The sequence below is a fragment of the Lichenostomus cassidix genome, unplaced genomic scaffold (genome assembly GCF_008360975.1).
Source record: "Lichenostomus cassidix isolate B80296 unplaced genomic scaffold, HeHo_3.0 HiC_scaffold_815, whole genome shotgun sequence".
NCBI lineage: Eukaryota > Metazoa > Chordata > Aves > Passeriformes > Meliphagidae > Lichenostomus > Lichenostomus cassidix.
Window position 1 is genome coordinate 460 of NW_028147984.1, and position 21,864 is coordinate 22,323.

The 21,864-nt window shown below is 56.1% G+C and overlaps 2 protein-coding genes and 1 long non-coding RNA gene across 4 annotated transcripts; 1 reads left to right on the forward strand and 2 right to left on the reverse strand.

Annotated features, from left to right (window-relative positions):
- Positions 1-9,148: 9,148 nt before the first annotated feature.
- On the reverse strand, positions 9,149-10,901 carry LOC146420446 (uncharacterized). Its single transcript, XM_085048265.1, has 4 exons — positions 10,898-10,901; positions 10,139-10,479; positions 9,480-10,096; positions 9,149-9,310 (listed from the first exon to the last, which is right to left on the reverse strand). Exons 1-4 carry the CDS (start codon positions 10,899-10,901, stop codon positions 9,205-9,207), a joined length of 1,068 nt encoding a protein of 355 aa, XP_084904391.1. The 3' UTR covers positions 9,149-9,204.
- Positions 10,902-10,967: 66 nt separating this feature from the next.
- On the reverse strand, positions 10,968-21,850 carry LOC146420447 (coiled-coil domain-containing protein 124-like). Of its 2 annotated transcripts, none has more exons than XM_085048260.1 (5): positions 21,780-21,850; positions 19,772-19,939; positions 17,799-17,982; positions 15,326-15,440; positions 10,968-11,259 (listed from the first exon to the last, which is right to left on the reverse strand). In XM_085048260.1, exons 2-5 carry the CDS (start codon positions 19,928-19,930, stop codon positions 11,055-11,057), a joined length of 663 nt encoding a protein of 220 aa, XP_084904386.1. In that variant the 5' UTR covers positions 19,931-19,939; positions 21,780-21,850; the 3' UTR covers positions 10,968-11,054. The 2 variants fall into 2 exon arrangements, with proteins under 2 accessions (XP_084904386.1, XP_084904385.1); XM_085048259.1 differs by having other exon boundaries at positions 15,326-15,443.
- On the forward strand, positions 20,358-20,980 carry LOC146420448 (uncharacterized). Its single transcript, XR_014849140.1, has 3 exons — positions 20,358-20,420; positions 20,454-20,526; positions 20,914-20,980. It is a non-coding gene; the product is annotated as an uncharacterized LOC146420448 (long non-coding RNA).
- Positions 21,851-21,864: the final 14 nt, after the last annotated feature.

The window sequence follows — 21,864 nt, forward strand, 5'->3', positions numbered from 1 at the left end:
GGACAGGGACAGGGATGGGGACAGCAGAGGGGTCCTGAGGGTGACACCAGCCATGGCAGTGCCACCTGGTGTGGGGACACAGCTGGGGGACACAGCTGAGCCACCACGGCCAGGCTGCTGCATTCCGGGGGTGGCACTGGGGTGGCAGTAGGGTGGCAGTAAGGTGGCATTGGGGTGACTCTGGGGTGGCACTGGGGTGGCAGTAGAGTGACACTGGGGTGGCACTGGGTAGGGTGGCAGTAGGGTGACAGTGGGGTGGCACTGGGGTGGCAGTAGAGTGACACCAGGGTGGCACTGGGTGACACCGGGGTGACACCAGGGTGACATTGGGGTGACACCAGGGTGACAGCAGGACCCCCCTGTCCCCCTGCTGCCTCGAGCAGCAGCCGAGCAGGGAGCTGCAGCTAAAAATAGCAGCAGGAGGCCGAGAGATCCCCGCGGGAATTTATTAATTAATTAATTACCAACCGCTAATTGCGGCCTGGGAATCACGGCTGGGTGGGACAGCGGTGTGGGGGCTGCCAGGGGGACAGGGACAGGGGACACCCGGGTGTGGGGCTGGGGACAGGGGACAGGGGATAGGGGACAGGGGACAGGGACAGGGGACAGGAACAGGGACAGGGACAGGGGATAGGGGACAGGGGACACTTCGGGTGTGGGGCTGGGGACAGGGGATAGGGGACAGGGACAGGGGACAGGGGACACCTGGGGTGTGGGGCTGGGGACAGGGGACAGGAGATAGGGGACAGGGACAGGGGAACACCCGGCTGTGGGGTTACGGAGTCCCCTGGCTGTGGGGTTGGGGACAGGGGAACACGCCGGACTATGGGGTTGGGGACAGAGGATGGGGAACAGGGGACAAGAGACAGGGGACAGGGGGAATCCCGGGCTGTGGGATTGGGGACAGGGAACACTCCGCGCTGTGGGGTCGGGCACAGGGGACACCCCGAGCTATGGGACTGGGGACAGAGGACACCCCGGGCTATGGGATTGGGGACAGGTGACACCCCGGGCTATGGGGTCGGCCACAGGCCGCTGAGGGTTTTTCGTGCCACAGGACCGCGCGGTGACCCCGGCCAGGGTGACAAGGGCTCCCGGCCAGGGTGACAAGGCTCCCCGCCAGCCGCCACCGCGGCCCGGGGCTGGCCGGGGGCACCGAGTGCGTCAGAGCCCCGCGGCCCCCCCGAGCCCGGAGCTCCGCCGCGGTGGCCCCGGTGCCACTGCCATATGTCCCAGGCCGGGAGCAGCTGGCGGTGCCAGCAGGAGCCACTCGGCCCCCGCAACCGCCGCTGTCACCCGCCGGGCACGGGGCGGGCCGTGGGGACATCAGCGCCACCTCCCCGGGGCAGGGCAGGGGGGCTCGGAGGGGTTTGGGGGGCGCAGAACGGCCGGAGAGCTTCGGGGACAGCGGGGTGGGGACATCCCGAGCCTTGGGGACAGAGGTGGGGCAGCCAGAGCCTTGGGGACAGAAGGGTGAGGACATCCCGAGCCTTGGGGACAGAGGGGTGAGGACATCCCGAGCCTTGGGGACAGAAGGGTGAGGACATCCCGAGCCTTGGGGACAGAGGGGTGAGGACATCCCGAGCCTTGGGGACAGCGGGGTGAGGACATCCAGAGCCTTGGGGACAGAGGTGGGGCAGCCAGAGCCTTGGGGACAGAGGGATGAGGACATCCCGAGCCCAAAGGGCAGTGCGGGGTTCAGCCCGGTGTTGTCACAGGGGTGGTGACAACCGCGACCCCCAGACCCCCCCGTGTCCCCACCGGGGTGTGGCGGAGGGTTAGCCCGGCTCTTGGGGGGATTCCCCACGCAGGATGGGCTCAGTGCCACCCGCGGGGTGTCCCGGGGGGTGTCGCAGCGCGGGGACACGCGCAGGGGCTGTCACAGCCGCGGGGACACGCGGGGACACCCGAAGCTCCCCGGTCCCGCCGCCACGCCGGGGAATCCCGGGGTGTCCCCGAGAAAATCCCTCCCCAGAGCCCCACGGCGACACTCAGGGACCCCACAGGGACAGCCGCGATGTCCCCAGGGCTGCCAGCGACACCGGCGACACCCCCAGCCCGAGTGAGACCCCACCGCCATCCCTGTCACCCCGGGGGGGGACCTGGTGACAACGTACCTCCGTGGGGTGCGCGGGGCAGGGCCGGGGGGTCCCGCGGGGGGGTCCTGAGCCCCCCCCGCCCCCCCTGCGCCACCAGCGCGCTTTGTCCCCAGACAAAGCCACCACCGCCACCGCCGCCGCCGCTGCTCCGGGCTCTCCCTGCGCCTCCCCCACGCGCTCGGCTCAGCCGCAGGACAAAGCCGCTCCGCCTGGCTGCCCCCGCGGGCCACCGCGACCCCCGCCCGGGCCACTCCGGGGGACACCGGGGCGACACGGGGGACACACGGGGGTCACCGCCACCCCCCCGCCGCCGCCAAGCCCGCGGGGAGCGGGGATCCCCCAAAACTCGCGGGGATCCCCCAAAGCGGGGCGTGCAGGGCGGGGGTCCCCGCAGTCCCCGCAGCCCCCGCCGTGCCCACCCGGTGTCGCCGGGGGTGCGCCAAGGTCACCGCGAAGGTCGCGAGGGCCCCGCGGTGTCCCCAAGGGCCACACCTCGAGGGCTGAGCCCCGCACGTCGAGGCCGCGAGGAGCACGCGGTGGTGACACCCGCCGGGAGCCCCCGGTGCCACCCCGGGCTCGGCAGCGGTGGCTGCGGGAGGTGACACCACGGTGGCACCGCCGGCTCGGGCCGGGCTGGTTGTGGCACCCCGGTTTTGGTGGGTGCTGAGCTGGGTGTCACCCCGGTGTGCCATTGGTGCCACCCCGGTGTGTCATTGGTGCCACCCCGCTGTGCCATCGGTGTCACCGCGGTGTGCCATCAGTGCCACCCCGCTGTGCCATCGGTGCCACCTCGCTGTGCCATCGCTGTCACCCCCCGTGTCACCGAGGCCTCCCCAGCAGCTGGTGGCCAAACCCGGGCAGCCCCGAGCAGCCCCTCAAGTGTGCTCACACCTTTGGGGACAGCAGCCACATTGTCCCCAAGCACGGGGAACCCCAAATCCCCTGACTCCGCCCGCTGGGGATTGCCCCGAGCAGGGAGGGTGTCCCTGATGTCCCCACACCCGCACGGAGGGTGTCCCTGATGTCCCCACACGACAAACCCCGCAGCCAGGACATCCCCGTTGTCCCTACACCCTCAGGGAGGGAGTCCCCGCTGTCCCCAGGCCACAAACCCTGAAGGGAGAGTGTCCCTGCTGTCCCCACACCCTCAGGGAGAGTCTCCCTGATGTCCCCAGACCACAAACCCTGAAGGGAGGGTGTCCCTGATGTCCCCACACCCCTCCAGCAGGACATTCCCTTTGTTCACACATCACAAACCCCGCATGAAGGGTGTCCCTGGTGTCCCCACACAGTCAAGGAGGGAGTCCCCGCTGTCCCCACACCACCAACCCCGCAGGGAAGGCGTCCCTGATGTCCCCACACAACACACCCCGCAGGGAGGGTGTCCCCGCTGTCCCCACACCCTCAGGGAGAGTCTTCCTGATGTCCCCAGACCACAGACCCGACAGGGAGGGAGTCCCCGGTGTCCCCACGCGACAAACCCCGCAGGCAGGACATCCCCGCTGTCCCCACACCCTCAGGCAGGGTGTCCCCGCTGTCCCCAGGCCACAACCCCCGCAAGGAGGCTCTCCCTGATGTCCCCAGGCCACAACCCCCGCAGCAAAGGCGTCCCTGATGTCCCCACACCACAAACGCCGCAGGCAGGGAGTCCCCGCTGTCCCCGCTGTCCCCACACCCACACCGGAGAACGCCACGCTCGGTGTCCCCCCCGCCACCACCCCCTCCGGAGTGTCCCCACACCGCCACCACCCCCTCTGCCGCTCACTTGCCACAGCCCCGCGCTACGGGGAGCCTGGGGACACTCCGGGGGGCGGCGGGGACATGTGCCGGTGGCGCGGGGGCGGCGGGCGCTGGCGGCTCTCGGCGCGGCGGAGCGACACTGGCGACACTGGCGGCGCGCGGGAGGCGCGGCGCGGCGCGGGGGGGTTGGGGGCTTCCCCGCCCCACGCCCCCGCGTCCCCCCCGGCGGGGCAGTGACCTTGAGGCCGCGGCGCTGGTGGTGGGTGGCAGCCGCGGATATTTTTAGCCGGGCGCAGTCACCGCCGCCTCGTCCTCCTTGTCACCGCCGGGGGCTCCTCCCGCGCCCCCGCTGTCCCCCCCTGCCTCCCTCCCTCCTTCCCGCCGCACCGGGGGCTGGCCGAGCAGGCCGCGGGAATTCCGGACCCTCGGAGCACCGGGGAAGCCCCGGGGAAGCCCCCCGGTGTCGCCCCCTCCCCGAACGAACCCCCCCGGGCCGCACTGCGCCGGGAGCTTCCCTCGCCAGCCGGGGATTCCCGGGAATGCGGGGATTCCCGGGGAGTTCCCGGTACCGGCAGTGCCTCCCGGAGCGGCGGGGGGCTCCCCACCCTGCCTGCCCCCTGCCCAAATTCACCCACCTGCAGCCAGCCCCCGGCCTGCGCTGCCCTCGGGCGCTGCCGCCGCTGACCATGGCCCGGTGGCGGCGGCGGCACGTGCGGGATCCCGGGAGGTTCCGGTGCCGTTACCGGGGGCCGGGGGCGACCCTGCGCAGCGGGCCCGCCGTGCCGCCGAGCCCGTCACGGCCGCGCCGTGCCTCGGTTTCCCCAGCGCGGGGGCTGCGGGCGGCGGCGATGCGGCGCCGTGGCGATGCCGCTCGCACGCGCAGCCGCGCGCACCCGCCCCGCCGCCTGCCGGGGCTCCCCGGGGCTTCTCCCGGTGCTTCCCGGGGCTTCCCAGGGCTTCCCGGTGCTTCCCGGGGCTCCCTGGGGCTTCTCCCGGGGCTTGCCGGGGCTTCTCCCGGTGCTTCCCGGCGTTTGCCGGTGCTTCCCGGGGCTCCCTGGGGCTTCTCCCGGGGCTTCCCGGGGCTTTCCGGTGCTTCCCGGGGCTTGCCGGTGCTTCCCGGGGCTTTCCGGTGCTTCCCGGGGCTCCCCGGGGCTTCTCCCGGAGCCTCCCGGTGCGTCCCGGGGCTTCTCCCGGTGCTTCCCGGGGCTTCCCGCCGCCGCTGCGGATGAATTCCGCCGCCTGCCCGGCTCTCCCCCCACGCTCGCCGCCGCACCCGCGGGGCTGGGGGCGATCGCCCACCCGCGACCCCCACCCGGCCCGGGACCCGCTGGGGACACCGCCGGCGACACCGGGGAACCCCCGCGGGTGGCTTTGCACACCGAAGCCCTCGGTGTCACCGGGGTGGGGAGGGGGCGCGGGGGGACCCCCGGGTTTGGGGTGGGTGACACTGGGGGTGACACCGTGCCGCGGCCCCGCCCGCTGCTTTGTCACGCGGCGCTGGCATGGGGCACACGAGTGTGCAAGGAGGGGGTGAGGGTGCTCGGGGGGGTTTTATGGGGTGTGGGGTGGGTTTGGGGGGAGCGGGGTGAGGTGTGCGGGGAATAAAGAGCTGGGGGGCGAGGCGGGGATTGGGTGGGAATTGGGGTGTGCAAGGAGGGATAGGGATTGGGGTGGGCATTGGGGTGTGCAAGGAGGGGTGGGAATTGGGGTGTGAACACGGGATTGTGTAGGGCAGGGTGTGAGTAGGGAGATGTGAACAGGGGATTGTGTAGGGCGGGGAGTGAGCAGGGAGATGTGTAGGGTGAGTGTGAGCGGAGAGCTGAGAAGGGGGGATTGTGTAGGGCAGGGTGTGAGCAGAGAGATGTGAACAGGGGATTGTGTAGGGCGGGGAGTGAGCAGGGGATTGTGTAGGGCGGGTGTGAATAGGGGATTGTGTAGGGTGAGTGTGTGCAGAGAGCTGTGAGCAGGGGATTGTGTAGGGCGGGTGTGAATAGGGGATTGTGCAGAGCAAGGTGTGAGCACAGGAGGTTGTGTAGGGCAGGTGTGAACAGGGAGGTGTGAGCAGGGAGGTGTGAGCAGGGGATTGTGTAGGGTGGGTGTGAATAGGGGATTGTGCAGAGCAGGATGTGAGCACAGGAGGTTGTGTAGGGCAGGTGTGAACAGGGAGGTGTGAGCAGGGCATTGTGTAGGGTGGGCAGTGCACAGGGGATTGTGCAGAGCTGGGCTGTAGGTTGTGTAGGGCGGGGTGTGAGCAGAGAGCTGTGAACAGGGGATTGTGTAGGGCGGGTGTGAGCACGGAGATTGTGCAGAGCAGGGTTGTAGGATGTGTAGGGCTGGGTGTGTAGCAGGGAGCTGTGCACAGGGGATTGTGTAGGGCGGGAAGTGAACAGGGGATCGTGCAGAGCAAGATGTGAGCACAGGAGATTGTGTAGGGTGAGTGTGAGCATGGAGCTGTGCACAGGGGATTGTGTAGGGCAGGTGTGAGCAGAGAGCTGTGCACAGGGGATTGTGTAGGGCGGAGTGTGAAGCGGGGATTGTATAGGGCGGAGTGTGAACCGGGATTGTGCAAGGCGGGAGTGCAGAGCGGGGTGTGAGCAAGGGGTGTGCGGGAAGAGGGTGACACGCGTGTCCCCGTGTCCGTGTGTCGGTGTGTCCTTGTCCCCGTGTCCGTGTGTCGGTGTGTCCGTTTCCCTGTCCGTGTGTCCCTGTCCGTGTGTCGGTGTGTCCCTGTCCCCGTGTCCGTTTCCCTGTCCCCGTGTCGGTGTGTCCCTGTCCCCGTGTCCGTGTGTCCCTGTCAGTGTCCGGTTCCACCCCGCAGTCCCGGGGGGTGGCAGGAGGGTGGCAGGGGGGTGACAGGGGGGTGACAGGGGGGCTGTGCTGCAGGGGCGGTAGCGCTGCGGAGGTGGCACCGGGCGGGGGCGGAGGGAAAACCTGGTGCGGGGGTGGAATTCCCGGTGCCGGGGGGATGGTAAAGGGATACCCGATCCGGGGGGATGGGAAGGGATACCCTGTACCGGGGATGCCCGGCACGGCGGGGACAGGATTCCCGGTGCCGGGGGGATGGGTGGGATAGCCGATCCGGGGGGGATGGGAGGGATACCCGATACGGGAGGATTCCGGTGCCGGGGGGATGCCCGGTGTGGGGATACCCGGTATGGGGAGATGCCCGGTACGGGGAGGCAGGATTCCGGTACCGGGGATGGGAAGGGATACCCGATACGGGGATTCCGGTGCAGGATGCCCTGTGTGGGTTGGGGATACCCGGTACGGGGGGAGATGCTCGGTATGGGGGCGGCAGGATTCCCGGTGCCGGGGGGATGGGAGGGATACCCGATACGGGGGGATTCCGGTGCAGGGGGGATGCCGGTGTGGGTGTGGGGGGGATACCCGATACGGGGGGCGATGCCCAGTACGGGGGCGGCAGGGTTCCCGGTGCCGGGGGGATGGGAAGGGATACCCGGTGCGGGGGCGGGAGGGATTCCCGGTGCGGGGGAGGATGGAGGGGATACCCGATATGGGGGGAGGGGGCGACGCAGGATTCCCGGTGCGGGGATGCTCCATACCGATAGGGATACCCCATACCGATAGGGATACCCCATACCGAGGGTGAGGATACCCCATACCGGGTGGAGGATACCCCATATCGGGGGGGTTACCCCACACCGGAGGAGATACCCCATACCGGGGGTATGGTTACCCCATACTGTGTGGGTTACCCCATACCGATAGGGATACCCCACACCAGAGGATACCCCATACCGGGAGGAGGACACCCCATACCGATAGGGATACCCCATACCGGGGATGTTACCCCACACCGGGTGAGGATACCCCATACCTATAGGGATACCCCATACCGGGAGGAGGATACCCCATACCCATAGAGTTATCCCATACCGGGGATTTACCCCATACCCATAGGGATACCCCATACCCATAGGGTTACCCCACACCGGAGGAGTATACCCCATACCGACAGGGATACCCCACACCCATAGGGTTACCCCACACCCATAGGGTTACCCCATACCGACAGGGATACCCCACACCCATAGGGTTACCCCACACCGGGGGTTGCCCAGTTCGAGCCCCACGCGGCTGCGCGGGAGAATCCCGGAGCCTCGTGACCGCCGCCCCCCCGCCGGTTACCATGGCAACCACTCCTCCGGTTGCCATGGCAACATTGCTCCCCCCTCCACCCGGTTGCCATGGCAATGTCGCCCCCCTCCGGCCGGTTGCCATGGCAACCCCTCCCCCCCCCGATGGCTAAAGGGGGAGGGGGAATCCCCGATGGGGGAGGGGCGGGGAATCCCGATTCTGGGGGGGGAAACACCGGGACCCCCCCGGTTATCCCGGGGATTCACCCCAAATCCCGAGAGAAACGGGGAATCCACCCCAAAATCTGCACTGTGGGATTCCCCCAGATCCGGGGGATTCACCCCAAATCCTGCATATGGGATTCCCCAAATCCTGGGGGTTCACTCCAAATCCCACACTGCAGGATTCCCCCAAATCCGGGGGATTCACCCCAAAACCTGCACTGTGGGATTTCCCCAAATTCCCAGGGGAAAAGGGTATCCATCCCAAAAGCTGCACGTGGGATTTCCCCAAATCCGGGGGATTCACCCAAATCCCGCATATGGGATTTCCCCAAATCCGGGGGATTCACCCCAAAATCTGCACTGTGGGATTCCCCCAGATCCGGGCGATTCACCCCAAATCCCACACTGCGGGATTCCCCCAAATCCGGGGGATTCACCCCAAAACCTGCACTGTGGGATTTCCCCAAATTCCCAGGGGAACAGGGTATCCATCCCAAATCCTGCACATGGGATTTCCCCAAATCCGGGGGATTCACCCAAATCCCGCATATGGGATTTCCCCAAATCTGGGGGACTCACCCCAAATCCTGCACATGGGATTCCCCCAAATCCGAGGAGAACAGGGGATCCACCCCAAAATCTGCACATGGGATTTCCCCAAATCCTGAGGGATTCACCCCAAATCCCACACTGCGGGATTTTCCCAAATTGGGGGATTTACCCCAAATCCTGCACAGAGGATTCCCCCAAATCCCGAGGATTCCCCCCAAATCCCACACTGCAGGATCCCCCAAATCTGGGGGATTCACCCCAAAATCCACACTGTGAGATTCCCCCAAATCCCAAGGATTCACCCCAAATCCTAAGAGGAATGGAGGATTCCCCCAAATCCGGGGGATTCACCCCAAATCTCACCCCCAATTCCAGCAGGATTTCCCAGAATTTCAGGAATAAAACAAAACACAAAAGGAATTCCCCCAAAAACCCTTCCCGAATGATTCCTTCCTTGATTTCCAAGGAATTTAGGATTTTTTTTTTAAATTTTAATCAGATTCAAACACACCGAAGGGGATTTGGGATGAGGCTGGAGGGTCATTCCTCCCGGGATGGATTTGGGAATTTTGGGAAGCCCCAAAATGAAGGTGTGGGGTTGGGAAGGGATGAGTTTGAATAAATCCCATGGGATTTGGGGTTGGGAATTTTGGGAATGGATGAGTTTGAGTCAATCCCATGGGATTTGGGGTCAGGAATTTTGGGAATGGATGAGTTTGAATCGATCCCATGGGATTTGGGGTCAGGAATTTTGGGAATGGATGAGTTTGAATCGATCCCATGGGATTTGGGGTCAGGAATTTTGGGAATTGTCACCCCAAAGGATTTGGGGTCGGGAATTGCCACCTCAAGGGATGAGTTTGAATTGATCCCATGGGATTTGGAGTCAGGAATTTTGGGAATTGTCACCCCAAGACTGATCCCATGGGATTTGGGGTCGGGAATTTTGGGAATGGATGAGTTTGAATCAATCCCATGGGATTTGGGGTCGGGAATTTTGGGAATTGTCACCCCAAGGGATGAGTTTGAATCGATCCCATGGGATTTGGGGTCAGGAATTTCCTTCCCAAAGGATGGGAAAAGACAGAGAATTTCCTTCCCAAATGATTGGAAAACAGGGAATTTCCTTCCCAAATTATGGGAAAACACAGGGAAAATTCCAGAGGATTTCCAGATCCCATTCCCGAGGATTCCAGCATTCCCAAAAGACTGGGATGTCACCTCCCCTTCCCATGGGAATTCCCACCCCAAACCTGGGAAAAAACTGGGAAAAGCAGGAAAATCCCTTCTTTGGGAATTCCAAAATATCCGGATTTGGGGCTTCAGCCCCTCCTGGAGCCCAGAGGACACCAGGAATGTCACCTGGAACACCGGGAATGTCACCTGGAACACCAGGAATGTCACCTGGAGCCCCAGGAATGTCACCTGTCCCCCCAGGGAAGGTGGGAATCCAGCTGGGGTGTGGGAGGAACAGGATTTTCTCTCTTCCCAACCTTCCTGCTCCCATTTGGATAAAGAGGAACAGGAATTCCAGTCTGGAATCTCCTCAGAGACACCAAGGATGAAGCTCTGGGAATGGAAATTGGGAGTTTTCCATGGGATTTTTCCAGAATTCCGACAGGGAAAGCTTGGGAGGTGTTGCTCCAACCTGGAGCTGCTTTTTTCTGGGAAAACTGGGAATTCCGGGAAGGTGGAAATCAGACTTTTCCCATTCCTCCCTCCAGGGAAATGGGATTTTCTCTTCCCAACCCTCCTCCTGGAATTCCCTCAAGGACACCAAGGATGACAATCTGGGAATGAAGATCAGCAGTTTTCCATGGGATTTTTCCAGAATTCCAACACGATGCTTCCAGAATTCCAACTGGGAAACCCCAAGAAGTGTTTCCCCCACCCAGATCCGCCTTTTTCCAAGAAAAACCAGGAATTTTGGGGAAGGTTGGAATCAGGCTGGGGTTTGGCTTTTCCCATTCCTTCCTGAGGGATTTTCCCTCTTCCCAATCCTCCTCCTGGAATTCCTTCAAGGACACCAAGGATGACAATCTGGGAATGAAGATCAGGAGTTTTCCATGGGATTTTTCCAGAATTCCAACACGATGCTTCCAGAATCCCAACAGGGAAACCCCAAGAAGTGTTTTCCCCACCCAGATCCGCCTTTTTCCAAGAAAAACCAGGAATTCCAGGAACCCATTGGCACCACTCTGACCCCACACCCCAAACCCCACCACAGAAAAAAAAAAACAAACCAGCAGCCAAATCAAACCCGAGAAATCTTCCTGAATTCCCCGGAAAAAAACCCCAAAAATCCCAGTCCAGGGGGAAGTTGGGAATTCCCGTTGCAGTCCTACTTCTGGCTGTTGTAAGCCCTGTGCCTCTGGTTCATGGGGTTTTCCGGGGATTTCATCCACTCTTTCTTCAGGAGCTGCTTGAGCTGCGAGAGGCGCATGTTGGGGTTTTCGCGTTTCAGCCGCGGCAGCTGCTGCTCCTCGAAGGCGGAAAACGCTGCTTTCATCCGCCGCTCGGGGTGACGCTCGGCGTCCTGCGACACACTGAGGGGTTTGGGGGGGAGAGAGGGGTTGGTCCCGAAGGGAATGGAGCCAGGGGTAAGCCAAATCCAGAAAAAAATGGAGCCAGGGATAGCCTTGATCCCGAAGGGATGGATCCAGGAATAGCCCTGATCCCGAAGGTAATAGAGTCAAGGATAACCCCAATCCCGAAGGAAATGGACTCAGGGACAGCCTTGATCCCAAAGGGAATGGAGCCAGGGATAACCCCAATCCCAAGGGAATGGGGCCAGGGGTAACCCCAAACCCGAGGGGATGGAGCCAGGGATAGCCCTGATCCCAAAGGGAATGGACCCAGGGATAACCCCAATCCAGAAAAAATGGAGCCAGGGATGGCCCCAGTCCCAAAGGAATGGATCCAGGGATAACCCTAATCCCAAAGGGAATGGAGCCAGAAATAGCCTTGATCCCAAAGGGAATGGTCTCAAAGGAATTGGATCCCAAAGGGAATGGATCCAGGGATAACCCCAGTCCCGAAGCGAATGGATCCAGGGACGGTCCTGATCCCAAAGAGCATGGACTCAGGGATAACCCTAATCCCAAAAGGAATGAAGCCAGGGTTAACCCCAATCCCAAAGGGAATGGATCCAGGGATAACCCCAATCCCAAAGGAAATGGACCCAGGGATAGCCCTGATCCCAAAGGAAGGGATCCAGGGATAGCCCTGACCCCAAAGGGAATGGCCTCAAAGGAAACAAATCCCAAAGGGAATGGACCCAGGGATAACCCCAATCCCAAAGGGAATGGGCACAGGGATAGCCTTGATCCCAAATGGAATGGATCCAGGGATAACCCCAATCCCAAAGGAAATGGAGCCAGGGATAGCCTTGATCCCGAAGGGATGGAGTCAGGGATAACCCTGATCCCAAAAGGAATGGACCCAGGGACTGCCCTAATCCCAAAGGAATGGATCCAGGGATAACCCCAATCCCAAAGGAATGGACCCAGGAATAGCCCTGATCCCAAAGGAAATGACCTCAGGGATTCCCAAAGCAAACAGCCCTAGGGATAACCCCAATCCCGAAGGAAATGGACCCAGGGATGGTCCCAATCCCAAAGGAATGGACCCAGGGATAAATCCAATCCCAAAGGGAATGGAGCCAGGAATAGCCCTGATCCCAAAGGGAATGGTCTCAGGGATAACCCTAATCCCAAAAGGAATGAAGCCAGGGTTAACCCCAATCCCAAAGGGAATGGCCCCAGGGATATCCCAATCCCAAAGCTAACAGCCCCAGGGATAACCCCAATCCCAAAGGAAATGGACCTCGAGATGGTCCTGATCCCCAAGGAAACAATTCCAGGGATAACTCCAATCCCAAAAGGAAATGAACCCAGGGATAGCAGGGAAACCCCAAATCCCGAAAGGAGTGGATCCAGGGATACCCCAATCCCAAAGGAAATGGTCTCAGGGATAACCCCAATCCCGAAGGAAAGGGACCCAGGGATAGCCTTGATCCCAAAGGAGATGACCTCAAAGGAACTGGATCCCAAAAGGAATGGAGCCAGGGATAACCCTAATCCCGAAGCAGATGACCTCAAAGGAATTTGATCCCAAAGGGAATGGATCCAGGGATGGCCCTGATCCTGAGGGGATGGATCCAGGGATAGCAGGGAAACCCCAGTCACTAAGGAAATGGATCTAGGGATAGCCCTGATCCCAAAAGGAATGGACTCAGGGGTAACTCCAAACCCGAAGGGAATGGAGCCAGGGATAGCCCTGATCCCAAAGGAAATGGACCCAGGAATAACCCTATTCCCAAAGGAATGGATCCAGCAATAACCCTAATCCCGAAGGAAATGGATCCAGGGATAACCCCAATCCTGAGGGGATGGGCACAGGGATAGCCCCGATCCCAAAGGGAATGGATCCAGGAATAGTCCTGATCCCAAAGGAAATGGAGCCAGGGATAACCACAATCCCAAAGGAAATGGACTCAGGGAGTCCCAGGATTCACCATCGGGATAGAAACCCCAAGGCTGAAATTCCACCCATTTTTTGGGGATATCCACTGGGAATTCCTGGGAATTCCCTAGAGAACTCCAAGGGTAAATCCCAGTGTTTTTGGGGGATATCCACCATGAATTCCTGGGAATTCCAAGGGTGAAATCCCAGTGTTTTTAGGGAATACCCACTAGGAACTCGTGAGAATTCCAAGGGCAAAATCTCAGTGTTTTTAGGGAATATCCACCATGAATTCCTGGGAAACCCAAGGCTGAAACCCCACCCATTTTTTGGGGATATCCCTGGAGAATTCCCAGGAATTCCACAGGCGAAAACCCATCCATTTTCAGGGAATATCCAGCAGGAATTCCTGAGAATTCCAAGGGTGAAATCTCAGTGTTTTTAGGGAATATCCACCATGAATTTCTGGGAATTCCAAGGGTGAAAACCCACCCATTTTTTGGGGATATCCCTAGAAAATTCCCAGGAATTCCCTAGGGAACTCCAAGGGTAAATCCCAGTGTTTTTGAGAGATATCCACCATGAATTCCTGGGAATTCCAAGGCTGAAATCCCAGTGTTTTTAGGGAATATCCACTGGAAAATCCTGGAAATTCCAAGGCTGAAATCCCAGTGTTTTTGGGGGATACACAGCAGGAATTCCTGAGAATTCCAAGGCTGAAATCCCAGTGCTTTGCAGGGATATCCAGTGGGAAATCCTGGGAATTCCAAGGGTGAAATCCCACCCATTTTGGAGATATCCATGGGGAATTCCTGGGAATTCCAAGGCTGAAATCCCAGTGGTTTTGAGGAATATCCAGTGGGAATTCCACGGGTGAAAACCCATCCATTTTCAGGGAATATCCACTGGAAAATCCTGGGAATCCCAAGGCTGAAACCCCACCCATTTTTTGGGGATATCCCTGGAGAATTCCATGAATTCCTGGGAACTCCAAGGGGGAAATCCCAGTGTTTTCAGGGAATATCCACTGGGAATTCCTGGAAATTCCATAGGGAACTCCAAGGGTGAAATCCCAGTGTTTTTTGGGGATATCCCTGGAGAATTCCCAGGAATTCCACAGGCGAAAACCCACCCATTTTCAGGGAATATCCAGCAGGAATTCCTGAGAATTCCAAGGGTGAAATCTCAGTGTTTTTAGGGAATATCCACCATGAATTTCTGGGAATTCCAAGGGTGAAAAACCACCCATTTTTTTGGGGATATCCCTGGAGAATTCCAGGAATTCCCAAGGGAGCTCCAAGGCTGAAATCCCAGTGTTTTTAGGGAATATCCACCATGAATTCCTGGGAATTCCAAGGCTGAAATCCCAGTGCTTTGCAGGGATATCCAGTGGGAAATCCTGGGAATTCCAAGGGTGAAATCCCAGTGGTTTTGGGGAATATCCAGTGGGAATTCCACGGGTGAAAACCCATCCATTTTCAGGGAATATCCACTGGAAAATCCTGAGAATCCCAAGGCTGAAACCCCACCCATTTTTTGGGGATATCCCTGGAGAATTCCATGAATTCCTGGGAACTCCAAGGGGGAAATCCCAGTGTTTTCAGGGAATATCCACTGGGAATTCCTGGAAATTCCATAGGGAACTCCAAGGGTGAAATCCCAGTGTTTTTGGGGGATATCCAGTGGGAATTCCCAGGAATTCCACAGGTGAAAACCCATCCATTTTCAGGGAATATCCAGCAGGAATTCCTGGGAACTCCAAGGCTGAAATCCCAGTGTTTTTAGGGAATATCCACTGGGAACTCCTGGGAATTCCAAGGGTAAAATCCCAGTGTTTTTAGGGAATATCCACCACGAATTCCTGGGAACCCCAAGGCTGAAACCCCACCTATTTTTTGGAGATATCCCTGGAGAATTCCCAGGAATTCCCAGGGAACTCCAAGGGTAAAATATCAGTGTTTTTGGGGGATATCCATTGGGAATTCCTGGAAATTCCATGGGTGAAAACCCACCAATTTTCAGGGAATATCCACTGGAAAATCCTGGGAATCCCAAGGCTGAAACCCCACAAATTTTCAGGGAATACCCCTGAAGAATTCCAGGAATTGCTGGGCATTCCAAGGGTGAGAATTCCCGGGATTTGCCCACCTGAGCACGGCGATGGCATCCTCGATGGTCCGAGCCTCCAGGGCTCCCTCCTCCTGCAGCCGCCGGTTCAGGTTCTCCTCCAGAGGCAACTCCAGGTGGGATTTCTCCTTCTCCACTGCTGGGAAAACGGGAAAAATGGGAAAGCCAGCCTGGAGTGAGGGGTTCCTGCTGGGAAAGTCTGGTTTTCCCTGGAAAACTCAATTTTTTCCTCCAAAAACCTCAGTTTTCACTCTGAAAAACTCTTTTTTTCCTCTGGAAAATTCTTTTTTTTTCCTTTGGAAAACTTTGATTTTGTCCCTCTGGAAAACTCCATTTTTCCTCTGGAAAGCTTTACTTCTCTTTTTCTTTTTCCTTTCCACCCCCCTGCCCCAGCCTTCTTTTTCCTCTGGAAAACTCCAATTTTTCTTCTGGAAAACTCCAATTTTTCCTCTGGAAAACTCCAATTTTTTTCTCTAGCAAACTCAATTTCTCCTTTGGAAAACTCCATTTTTCATTTAAAAAACTCCATTTTCCCTCTGGAAAACTCCATTTTCCATCTGGAAAACTCCATTTCTCCTTTGGAAAACTCCATTTCTCCTTTGGAAAACTCCATTTCTCCTTTGGAAAACTCAATTTCTCCTTTGGAAAACTCAATTTCTCCTTTGGAAAACTCAATTTCTCCTTTGGAAAACTCAATTTCTCCTTTGGAAAACTCAATTTTCCTATTTTCCATCCCAATTTTTCCCCAACTCAACTTTTCCCCCCATCATTCCCAACTTTCCCCATCCCATCCCATCCCATCCCAACTTTCCCAACCCAAATTTTTCCCCACCCCATTCCCACTTTTCCCACCCCATTCCCACCCCAATCCCAATTTTTCCCAACTTTTTCCATTCCCAATTTTCCCATCCCATTCCCACTTTTCCCCACCATCATTCCCAACTTTTCCCATCCCCAATCCCAACTTTCCCTGACCCAATCTCAATCTTCCCTGTCCAATTCCCAACTTTTCTCAGTCCCAGCTTTTCCTATCTCAGTTTTTCCCCATCCCAATCCCAACTTTTCCCCATCCCAATCCCAATTTTTCCCAACTTTCCCCCACCCCAACTTTTCCCATCCCCAATCCCAACTTTCCCTATCCCAATCCCAACTTTTCTCAACCCAAACTTTCCCCATTCCCATCCCAAATTTCCCCACCCCAATCCCAGTTTTTCCCAACTTTACCCATTCCCAACTCGTCCCAATCCCAATTTTCCCCAACTTTTTCCCATCCCAATTTCCCCACCCCAATCCCACCTTTCCCATCCCATTCCCAACTTTTCCCATCCCAATCCCAACTTTTCCTACTTTTCCCCACCCCAATCCCAATTTTTCCCAATCTCAACTCTCCCAATCCCAATTTTCCCAATCCCAATTTTTCCCATCCCAATCCCAATTTCCCATCCCAATCCCACTTTTTCCCAACTTTTCCAATTCCCAACTTTTCCCCATCCCAATCCCAATTTTTCCCTATCCCAATCCCAATTTTTCCCATCCCAATCCCAATTTTCCCCTATCCCAATCCCAATTTTTCCCTATCCCAATCCCAATTTTTCCCATCCCAACTTTCCCATTCCCAACTTTCCCCATCCAAATCCCAATTTCCCATCCCAATCCCAATTTTCCCCACCCCAATCCCAATTTTTCCCAATCTCAACTCTCCCAATCCAAATTTTTCCCATCCCAATCCCAATTTTTCCCATCCCAATCCCACTTTTTCCCAACTTTCCCATTCCCAACTTTCCCCATCCCAATCCCAATTTCCCATCCCAATCCAAATTTTCCCCTATCCCAATCCCAGTTTCCCGTCCTCATCCCACCTTTTCCCAATCCCAATCCAAATTTTTCCCAACTTTTCCCCACCCCACCTTTTCCCATCGCCAATCCAAATTTTTCCCAGTCTCAACTTTCCCCATCCCAATCCCACCTTTTCCCCATTCCCAATCCCAATTTCCCCATCTCAATCCCAATTTCCCCATCTCAATCCCAATTTTCCCAACTTTCCCCATCCCAATCCCAATTTTCCCCACTTTTCCCATCCCAATCCCAATTTTTCCCAACTTTCCCCATCCCAATCCCAATTTTTCCCAACTTTCCCCATCCCAATCCCAATTTTTCCCAACTTTCCCTATCCCAATCCCAATTTTCCCCACTTTTCCCCATCCCAATCTCAACTTTCCCATTCCCAATTTTTCCCATTCCCAACTTTTCCCATTCCCAACTTTTCCCATTCCCAACTTTTCCCATTCCCCACTTTTCCCAATTTTCTCACCCCATTCCCATCCCAATCCCAATTTTCCCCACTTTTCCCCATCCCAATCCCAATTTTTCCCACTTTTCCCCATCCCAATCCCAATTTTTCCCACTTTTCCCCATCCCAATCCCAATTTTCCCCACTTTTCCCCATCCCAATCCCAATTTTCCCCATTTTTTCCCAATTTTCCCCACTCCCCACCAGTCTCAGTGCTCTCCCTGTGCTGCTCTCTCCTCACGCTCTCCTCGATCTGCGCTCGGGTGACTTTCCCAGCATTTCCCTGCTTGGGACTTTTCCCTTTCAGTTTGGAATCTTCTTCCTCCAGCAGCCTCTGCAGCTCCTTCTTGCGCTCCAGCTGCTCCAGGCGCCGCTTCTCCCGCTCCTCCTGGGGAAAATGGGAAAATTTGGGGTGAATTCCTGGGGTTTGGAGGGGTTGGGGGGTTTGTGGGAATGGGAATTGTGGAGGAGTTGGGGAAATCCATGGGGATTTGGGGTTTGAAAGGTTTGAGGGTTTGTGAATTTTCCTAGAATTTGGGGAAAAAAGAGGGAAGGAGGGAAAGAGAAAAAAGAGAAAAGAGAAAAGAGAAGAAAAGAGAAAAGAGGAAAAAAAGAGAAAAAAGAGAAAAGAGGGGAAAAGAGAAAAGAGAAAAGAGGAGAAAAAAGAGAAAAGAAAAAAGAGAGAAAAGAAAGAGAGAAAAGAGAGAGAAAAGAGAGAGAAAAGAGAGAGAAAAGAGAGAGAAAAGAGAGAGAAAAGAGAGAGAAAAGAGAGAGAAAAGAGAGAGAAAAGAGAGAGAAAAGAGAAAAAAGAGAAAAAAGAGAAGAAAAGGGAAAGAGCAAAAGAAGGGAAAGAAAAAAGAAAGGAGAAAAAAGAACTCCCAGATTTTTGAGGGATTGAGGTGTTTGTGGGAATGGGAATTGTGGAGGATTTTGGGAAATCCATGGGAAAGTTGAGGTTTGAAAGGTTTGGGTTTGAGGGTTTGTGAATTTTCCTAAAATTTGAGGAAAAGAGGGAAAGAGGGAAAGGAGTAAAAGAAGAGAAAAAAGAGGGAAGGAGGAAAAAAGAAAAGAGAAAAAAAAAGAAAAAACAAAAAAAAGAAAAAAAAGAAAAAAAGAAAAAAAAAAGAAAAAAAAAGAAAAAAAAAGAAAAAAGAAAAAAGAAAAAAGAAAAAAGAAAAAAGAAAAAAGAAAAAAAGAAAAAAAGAAAAATGAAAAAAGAAAAAAGAAAAAAAGAAAAGCTGGAGAAATCCTGGAAAAGCTGGAGAGATCCTGGAAGAGATGGAAAGGAACTGGAAAGGCTGGAGAGATCTTGGAAAAGATGGAGAGGGACTGGAAAGGGACTGGAAAAGTCCTGAAAAAGCTGGAGAGGGTCTGGAAAAGCTGGAAAGGGACTGGAAAAGATGGAAAGGGACTGGAAAAGCTGGAAAGGGACTGGAAAAGCTGGAGAGTTTCAGGAAAAGCTGGAAAGATCCTGGAAAAGCTGGAAAGGAACTGGAAAAGGTCCTGGAAAATTCTGAAGAGATCCTGGAAAAGCTGGAGAGGGACTGGAAAGGCTGGAAAGGGACTGGAAAAGATGGAAAGGGACTGGAAAAGCTGGAAAGGAACTGGAAAAGCTGGAAAGGGACTGGAAGAGCTGGAGAGGGACTGGAAAAGCTGGAAAGGGACTGGAAAAGCTGGAAAGTTCCCAAAAAATCGGTGGGAATGACGGGCAAAGCCGCAGGAGGGAAGGGAAGGGAGCGGAACGAGGCCGGAGCGTGTCTGAGTGGGATTGCTGGAGTTTGGGAATGGGAGAGGAACGGGAATTCCGGAGGGAAAATAAGGGATTGAGGGGATTTCGGGTGGGATGGAGGGAATTCTGGGTGGGATTGAGGGAATTCCAAAATGCATTGAAGGAATTCCAGCTGGGATTGAAGGAATTCTGGGTGGGATTGAAGGAATCCCCAAAAATCCCCCAAAAATCCCCAAAAATGAAAAAAAAAAACCCAAGAATTCCCCAAAAATTCCTAAAAAACTCCCCAAAAAATAAAAAAAAAAATCCCCCAAAATATCCCCAAAATTCCCCCAAAAACCCAAAAAATCCCCAAAAATCCCCCAAAAAAACCCCAAAAATTCCCCCAAAAACCCCAAAAAACCCCCTAAAAATCCCAAACCCCTCCAAAACCCCCCAGCTCTCCCACCTTCCTCTGCTCCTTCCTGATGACGTGCTTGTCCTCATCCCTCCAGAGCTCATCCTCCAGCTCCTGCTGGCGCCGAGCGTCGGCAGCGGCTTTGGCCTCGGCGCGGCGAGCGCGGGCAGCCGCCGACTTGCTGTTCTCCCCCTGGAACCTCTTGGGCATCCCTCAGCTCTGGGAAACACAGAAAAATGGGGATTAGTGGGGTTTTTGGTGGGGTTTTGATGGGGAAGTTCCCAGAAAAATATCCTCTTTTATGGGAAAGTTGACCAAAAAATCCCAAGAGAAGAGTGAAGCAAGAGAGAATGTTGGGATTTGGTGTTTCCCCCTGGAACTTCTTGGGCATCCCTCAGCTCTGGGAATGGGGAAATGTGGGGATTAGTGGGGTTTTTGGTGGGGTTTTTGGTGGAGAAGTTCCCAGAAAAAAATCCCCTTTTATGGGAAAGTTAATAAAAAAATATCCCATCTTATTGGGAAGTTCCTAAAAAAAAGCAAGAGTGGATGTTGGGATTTGCTGTTCACCCCCTGGAACTGCTTGGGCATCCCTCAGGTCTGGGAAATGGGGAAAAGTGGGATTTTGTGGGGTTTTTGGTGGGGTTTTTGGTGGGGTTTTGGATGGGGAAGTTCCCAGAAAAATATCCCCTTTTATGGGAAAGTTAACAAAAAAAAATCCGCTTTTAAGGGAAAGTTCCTAAAAAAAAAGCAAGAGTGGATGTTGGGATTTGGTGTTCTCCCCCTGGAACCTCTTGGGCATCCCTCAGGTGCTCTGGGAAATGGGGAAAAATGGGGTTTTGTGGGGTTTTTGGTGGGGTTTTGGTGGAGAAGTTATCAGAAAAATATCCTCTTTTATGAGAAAGTTGACCTAAAAAAATTCCAAGGGAAGAGTGAAGCAAGAGAGGATGTTGGGGTTTGGTGTTCTCCCCCTGGAACTTCTTGGGCATCCCTCAGCTCTGGGAAACACAGAAAAGTGGGGATTAGTGGGGTTTTGGATGGGGAAGTTCCCTGAAAAAAAATCTTTTTTTTTTTTTTTCTTTTTTTCCTTTTTTTTCCTTTTTTTTCCTTTTTTTTTTTTTGGGGGGGGAGTGAGGAGAGAGAGAGGATGTTGGGGTTTGGTGTTCTCCCCCTGGAACTTCTTGGGCATCCCTCAGCTCTGGGAAATGGGGAAAAGTGGGGGTTTGGAGGGGTTTTTGTGGGATTTTTGAGGGGTTTTAAATGGGGAAGTGCCCCCAAAAAATCTTTTTTTTTTTCTTTTTTTTTGGAGGGGGGAGTGAGGAAAGAGAGAAAGGAGAAGATCTTTGGATTTGGTGTTCTTGCCCTGGAACTGCTTGGGCATCCCTCAGCTCTGGGAAATATGGAAATGTGGGGATTAGTGAGGTTTTTGGTGGGGTTTTTGGTGGGGAAGTTAACAGAAAAATATCCCCTTTTATGGGAAAGTTCCCAAGAAAAGAATTCCCCCTTTAAGGGAAAGTTCTCCAAAAAACCCTTTTTCCCACCCTAACCCATCCCAAACCCCATTTCCCACCCTAAACTCCCATTTTCCACCCCCAACCCATCTCAAACTCCCTTTTCCCACCCTTTAACCCATCCCAAAACCCCATTTCCCACCTTTTAACTCATCCTAAACTCCCTTTCCCCACCCCTGATCCTCCCTAAACTCCATTTCCCACCCCTAACCCACCCCAAACTCCCATTCCCCACCCTTTAACCCATCCCAGACCCCATTTCCCACCCTTTAACCTTTCCAAAAACCCCATTTCCCACCCTTTAACTCATCCCAAACCCCCTTTTCCCACCCCAAACCCCATTCCCCCCTCAGCCCATCGCCCCAGGCCCGCCTCCCCTCAGGGGGCCAACAGCTCCACCCAGGCCTCGCCCACCTCCCCGGCCGCGCCAGGCCTCTCCTCCCGCCGCCCCCCGGCGCTTTCCCTTCCCCTCAACCCCCTCAATCCCTTCAATCCCTCCGGTTCCCCTCCGGTTCCCATCCGGTTCCCATCCGCTCCCCTCAGCTCCTCACCGCCGCCGCTCCTCCCCGGGCCCGGCCGCCCCGCCCGTCGCGCCCCTGGTTCGTCATCACCGCGCGCAACGGGGGGAGGCGTGAA